We start from the raw sequence: 7,391 nt of genomic DNA, 5'->3' as shown, positions 1-7,391 counted from the left end.
TTTTTATAACGGTAATAATAATGTTGGGAAAATCGCTTTTAAAAAATAACTTGTTACTTCTATGCGATACTTTATAAATATGATTTATCTGATTCTGATATAAAAAAGAAATTGAATAAACTTTCATTTTTATGATTGTGCATTTTATGTTTAATATAAAAGTATGTATAAATAATATAAATAAATTGTATAAATAATAATAAAATTATTAAGATTAACGAAACCATGAAATGAATACATAAATGCAATACGAGAAGCACCACTTAAGTTAAGCTTCTTTAAGGAAAAGAATCATTGATCATATATTGTAATCCATGTAATAGAAATACTACAAAAAACACACAAAAATATTACAGTAACTATTATACGTAAATGTATTAACACGTAAATATTACAGGCAATTGTGTGATATTTTCGCATTGTAATCGGCGGATTACAGAAAAAGTAGTAAATGTATTATAAGACAAATATTCAGGCTATAAACTATTGCAGGTCGAATAGTACACAGATAGTAATGTTATATAACTATGTGTATATATATTAGTGCGGGAACTAAAAAAAAATCACAATGTTTTTCCAGGTGATCTCCCCTTTCTAATGTCATTTAACTTTTGTTATTATCACTTTCCAAGCTATATAAATTTTCAGCTAGTATTGCTTTCTGCGAGTGGTTATCCATCCATCCTGCAACCATGCCCAACGTTGCTTAACTCTTAAGATCGTATATGACAACTCGCGATCCCTCAATATTTCTCGTTTATAGAAATGTAATCATGCTAGATCAGTTCAATAGATGTTGTCAAATAGAAACATGTATAGTTAAAATATATTTTTTAAAAATAAAATTATAGTTCTTCTATACTTATTTTTACATATACGCGGCGGGACGTTACAATTTAAAAATTAATGTATTCATGAATGTGTAATCTTCCTATTATAGTAATTTACTTACTATATTATATAATATAATTTTTGTATTATATTATAATAATTATACAATGTAATCCACACTGTAATATTATTGGCGTGTAATCCTACTACAAAAATTTACTGATTGAATATTTGTATCACAGTAACTACATGCATGTGATCCGTTGTATGTAGTAATTTCGCGCGAGAGTATAGTAATCGTACGGATTACAGTAATTTTTCTGATGTTAAACTAATACATATATGTATTTAAATGAATTTATTTCAGAAATATATCTCGGCCAAAGTAATTTATTAATGGTTAATTGAGAAAATTGATGTGATGTCTTACTAATCATCTTGGTCGTCCTGCAAGGAGTCTTGTCGACATGTTGGAATAAGATTTGTGCCAGGACCACCAGGTCCTCGACGGTATCTTGGTGGACGGAAAGCGAACCTCCTGGCGTCAATGTCGACGTCGGTCGGAGTACTTACAGGAAATCTTGCTGATATTGGATCGACACCAACCTGTTCTTCCTGAAAATGAAGGGGCGCAAGTTAGGATCGTATGTCAGTCCAATATAAATTGCCGTACGTAGTTAGTTAAATAATAATTATATATAATTACAATAAAAATATTAAAATTGTAAAATCTAATATAATAAATTAAAAAATATTTCTGTATAAAAGAAAATACAATTTTTTTCGCAACTATTTGGAAATCGTTTTCTTCTACATCTTTTTATGTATTTTTCTTCGTGGAAAATTATTGTAATAATTGTAAAGACACTATACTCAAGAAAAAATGTACATTGAAATAAGGAATGAAATCCTTAGTCATATCGTTACGAAATTGATGTCAATTATGCTTCAATCAAAAACTAATTCAGAATTGTTCATATTTCAATGTATCAATTTTTCCTTGATTGTAAACGTAGCATCATTATTATAATTTTCGAATTCCATGGAGAAAAATACGTAAGAAAATGTAGAAAATGTAGAAATAACGATTTTTAACAACAAACGCGAAAAAGTGAAGTTGTATCTTCCTTTTATCATAATAATAAAATTTAAAGTAAGAGAGAGAGGAAGAATTGAATTTATATTAAATTGAAAAATTGCGCGCATAGAAAGCCAGAAATAGTACTCACGTCTCGCATGATAAAAGTAATCTCAAGATTCTGGCTGAAATGGTTGGAGAATTCCGGATAAAGAGCTAAGACGTCGAGCAGGTCATCCCGATGGATCTTGTGAAGGTCACAATATGTAAGGGCGCGAACGTTACAAGATGACTTTCCGACCGTCGGATAAATGCATGGATTCTCGCCGAAAATGTCATCCTTGCCCAAAATGGCCATCACGACGTCCTCCTTCAGAATCTCGATACTGCCGCGAGATATAAAGTATAGGGAAGTCAGCACATCCCCTCGATGAACTAAAGTATCACCCGGAGGCGCGTGTGTCGTCTTAAACTTTAAGGATAATGCCCTGTTTTGCAAAAAAAACAAGAAAATTTCTTATTTTTTTGAATTAATTATACAATGTAAAAGATAATCATTTTTATATACAAAAAGTAATAAAAATAAAATGTTGTTAATATTTTTGAGACTTCCACACAGATATTTTCTTCAATAAAGCTATATATACACGATTTGCGAATTATCCCTATGTTTTGATACATTGTTAAATGCTAACATTTCGTGACTGAAATTCATTTTATCAAGTAATCTTCTTTAAATAAAATATTATTTTACACGAGTTTAAGGGGATATTTTACATTGAAAAAGATTATATAAATTATATAATTTTCTTATAAGAATTATTTTTAAAAAGAAATAGGTTACTACACTTTATTATGAAACTTTTGTAGACTTGTTCAGGATCATTGGATAACATTTGTCAAGATCAAAGCCATTGGAGATTGTATTTCTTATTTTCATTTATATCAAAATAATTGGAGCTTATCCTGCAAAGATAAAAGTGGTGACAGATGAAACACCGATATAGTTTGATTTTTAATTTGTCTTGTGTGCCTTTTTTATAATATACCATATGGATACGAACAAATATTTTTAAACATTTTATTTTGTACGTAAATAAAGTCTAAGAAAGTTTTATATTATTATAATATATTAACTTATGTTATTTTAAGAAATTCGTTAGTTTACTACAAATAAGAATACCTCCTTAAAATAATTCTATCAGATTTTCTCATTTTCGGTGCAAATTAGGGGATAAGTACCTTAAACAGCCTTGACTGGCTCCCTCGAAGGCTCGGCAATTGCTTAAAAGATTTCTATTGAGATGAAGACAGATGTCGGCCTGAAGGCACTCGGGGAATCCTTTCAGAACACTGTTCATATCAATTCCATTCGTATAAGTCCACGCGTGTTGAAAGTACTCTTCCAATCGTTGGCGGAGCGGGTTCGGGATCTGATGGAACCTTATGAATTCCCTGACCCTGAGCATCTGTGTGTGATACCGGGCGGTACCGCTATATAGCCTCTGGATGATCGCCGATACGTTACCGAAGATACTAGCATACATCAGAGCTAAAATCGATGTATCATAAAATAAATCGTGTATCCGGTATATCTAACAATGGACTAAGATATTTTAATTTCTTTCTAGGGAAAAATCAATGGTAGCATTATTTATTCAAGACTTTATTTAATTTTAAAATCTGAAAATCTAGAATATTATAAAAAAACATTTCACCTTAACACTTTGCTACAAAATATTTATTGTTCTAATATTATATTTACTTTTATTATGTTAGGTCGAGAAATCAGGAAGTAAAATGGATTTATTTATTCCCCGCATACATGTTAGCAAAATACAGGTTGTAAAATAAGATACTTCGGAATCGAGCTTCCCATGCTTCCACTAAAACATGAAAAAAATTTCATATGCAAATCCACTGTTACTAAAATATGACTTAATAATAAAATGTTTGTAGATTTAGTTGCATGACTTTTATGATCCCCCGATCTAAATTCTCTAGATTTTTATTTGTGGGCACATTTAAAGTCCTTTTTATGAAATTTCAATCTATTGCTAATGAAGATATGCTACGTCAATGCATTTTTTATGCTTGTGGCACCATTCGCAATTACTTCGAGATCTTTAAAAAAGTGCGACAGTCCATGATCCGATATGTCCAAACGTGTACTGAATCAAATGGGTGACACTTCGAACATTTATTATAATTGAAAATTGGAAATAAGTAATATTATATATTAATAAATATTACTTTTTTTATTTTCCTCTATTAATAAACATTTTGAAATCTCACAATTGATATCTCACAATCAGTGAATTTGCGGAACATATGTTCATATTCTTCTTTTCATGTTTTAGTGTGGGGAATCGGCCTCAAAATTTGTTATCTTGTTTTAGTTATACTATACCCTAGATACAGGATGTTTGGAAATAATCGCTAAATATTTCATGGACAGGTAGAGCAAAGTAAACTGAGTCGAAAAGTCCTCTATCATTTTGTAAGTTTCCTCAATAATGAGATATTAATCCTTAAATAGCCGAATACTATTGCGAAGCGTATACGCCTACCGCCTGGAGATAGCCTGGCAAGCGCGCCGTGCGAGTTATGGAAGCTTACGGCGATGTGCGCGGTGCGGAGCGTTTGCCAGCCAATCCTCAACTCCCAAGATCCGCGCGCCAAGCGATCGGTAGGCATATACATTTCGCAGTAGTAGACTGGGCAAGCGCGCGTATTCGGCTATCTTTAAGGATTAATATCTCATTAATTATGGAGAAATTTACAAAATAGTAGAGGATTTTTCGACTCAGTTTAGTCCGCTCTATTTGCCTATGAAATATTTGGCGATTATTTCCAGACACTCTGTATATGTATATTTCTTAATGTAATCGCCCAGTTATGTGATATTTTGTACAATGATTCACATTTCTTTTATTTTCGTCATTATGCGAAGGTTTTAGCTGCCACGTAGGGGAAACCAGGACGGATTATTCTAAGAGATTGATTGTCAAAATGCTTATAACTCGATCAGTAATATAAAAATCTCTTTTTTTTACTATTGATTGCTGATATAGTATTAAATATTAAATATGTTGTATAAAAGATTTTATACCAAAAACATGTACAATATATTTAGATTTACAATATATTTAGATTTAAAAAAAAATGAAATCATAGTGAATAAATTTTTCTTATTTCCTATTATGTTTGATAAGATTTTAGTATTATCAATTTCTCAATTTCTTTGTAATCATAGAAAATGACATATTTTAAAAAATTTTTGCTTTCACATCGTTATGAATGATAAAATCGTCGTGAATAATAAAACTTAACTAGCAGAACTCTTTTGCTAAAAATGTTCATTGGACGATTATATGGTTGTTCAAAATGAACTGAGATCGTAGTTTTAATTAAAATGAAATAATTTATTTGTACGATGATTCAAAAGCAATATTTTTTTTAATACTTACTTAAGGCATGTAGGTATGTTATAACGTATATAGTATTTCAAAATTTTACATCTACTTTTTTCTAAAATTCATTATTCAAAAACTGTGACAACCAGCATCGGTCTCTCCGCTTCCTAAACTCTAAGATATTGGAATTTATTATTGACTATTGATCATGAAACGCTTTCTTCAATGAATCAAATAAATAGAAATCAGAGATAGTAAGGTCAAGATTAAAGACTGGATGTTGACAGAAGTTTAAATTTCAGCTATTTTTTATTACTAGAAGAGGATACACCGATTTTAATCAAACTTGGTAAGGATAGTGTATACCCGATGTAAGCCAAGCAAAAGACTACATAGAGAGAAAATAACTAAAAATTTAACAAATATTTATTTGAATAGTACCAACTAAACATTTACTTACAGTAAATAAATATTTAATAAATACTCACACAATAAAAAAATGACATTTAAAATAAAATTAATGGTTTTTGCCATATAAATATATATTTATTTGTATAAATATATATTTATTTGATATTATTTGATTTATTAATATAAATAAATATATATATATATATATTTATATTATTAAGTATTTAGTTGATACTATTCAAATAAACGATTTATTAAAAATTAGCATATTTTTTAGTATATAGCACAAAATACATAAGCATAGCATAACTAGCACAAGATTGTATGAACCAATGAGCGTATTATGTAAATTAAAAGATTTGTAAAACGTAAACAAAATGTGTAACGTTAAGCTGGACGATTATATTGAGAAATAATATTGTATATATTTTACTAATGTGTACTATACATGAAAAATAAATAATTTATTTTACATTCTGATTTTTCCTCATAATTTAATTAGTATACGTTATATAATTATTATCTCATTTCTTTAATATTGTTATTTGTAATAAGAAGACTAAATATGTGTGTGTCTATAAGCGATACAGAATATTCATTGACTCACATCCGATCAACATAACGATTATTGTAAAAATTTTTTCGGCGTCAGTATTCGGTGCTACATTTCCGAAGCCTACGGACGTGAGACTGCTGAAGGTGAAATAAAGCGCCGTGATATAACGACTCTGGAAAAATTACAGAATTATATGTTGGGTAAAAGAGTACCGCCATTAAGGACTACGATCTCAAATAGAGCGTACTCGAAAGATACTTGCGCGGATGGCTTACTTTTATGCTCGGCCCACCGGTGTTATTGTGAAAGTAAAACTGATGAGTATCGTTGGCTAGAATGTCGAGCCAACCAACCTTGCTCTTCAAAGTCGGTCTCTCGGCATTTCCTATGGCATACCTTTAAAAAGCGCGAAATATCGGGGTAATGCATTGCATCCAGAGCAATATTTTAAAATGTACGGTATATAATTTGAATCACAAAATCTTCTGATAACAAATTTGCGATAAAAGGAGGTGGATTGCCCACATAGTTTTAGTTAAGATAAAGTTAACTTTAATTCGATTGAAGAGGTACACTACAGTAACTACACTTTAAAGAGATCAATTTTTTTATATTTTCCACAAGATTAATATTGTCCAAACAACTTATAGATATATATGTGTATGTTATTAAATACTAATTTTTCATAAAATAATCGATATTAAAACTTTGAACATGTTTTTTTAAATAATTGTTTTCAAGTGGCGACATCTACCTATAATTCAAACAATTTTCGATTGATTGATTTCAATTGATTTTTAAAAGAGCAGCTTCACAAAATAAATAGTTTCAATAAAAATTAAGCGCAGTTTTTTTTAATTCTTTCTTTCTGAGGACGAATATTTTAAATGATCAAAATGTAGTGAAATTTTAAAGTTTCTTTTTCAAATCGTTGCCTTATTGTGGAAAAAATTATTAAAACAAAATTCCTACGCTTAATTGAAATTACATTCGTATAATTTTTCAGAAATTTTCAAGAATTTTTCATTTCACATTACAACTTGAATTTTCTATATCATTAATGAATCGCATGTTTTTTGGACTTGAAATCTAAATTCCG

At 29.6% G+C, this 7,391-nt stretch overlaps 1 protein-coding gene across 8 annotated transcripts in view; it reads right to left on the bottom strand.

Moving 5' to 3' along the window:
• The window catches only part of LOC108692208 (potassium voltage-gated channel subfamily H member 6), a 219,153-nt gene that overhangs the window by 13,428 nt on the left and 198,334 nt on the right, over nt 1–7,391 (bottom strand). For all 8 annotated transcript variants that reach the window (XM_018200375.1, XM_018200373.1, XM_018200374.1 and 5 more), the window contains 5 exons: nt 6,568–6,688; nt 6,344–6,464; nt 3,152–3,461; nt 2,061–2,397; nt 1,262–1,446 (listed from right to left, as the gene is read on the bottom strand). In XM_018200375.1, the coding sequence (XP_018055864.1) occupies nt 1,262–1,446; nt 2,061–2,397; nt 3,152–3,461; nt 6,344–6,464; nt 6,568–6,688 (1,074 nt within the window). The remainder of the gene's footprint in view (nt 1–1,261; nt 1,447–2,060; nt 2,398–3,151; nt 3,462–6,343; nt 6,465–6,567; nt 6,689–7,391) is intronic.

The sequence above is a fragment of the Atta colombica genome, unplaced genomic scaffold (assembly GCF_001594045.1).
Source record: "Atta colombica isolate Treedump-2 unplaced genomic scaffold, Acol1.0 scaffold65, whole genome shotgun sequence".
Classification (NCBI taxonomy): domain Eukaryota; kingdom Metazoa; phylum Arthropoda; class Insecta; order Hymenoptera; family Formicidae; genus Atta; species Atta colombica.
Note: the sequence above shows the minus strand (reverse complement) of the source record. Positions and strands in the feature narration are given on the sequence as shown.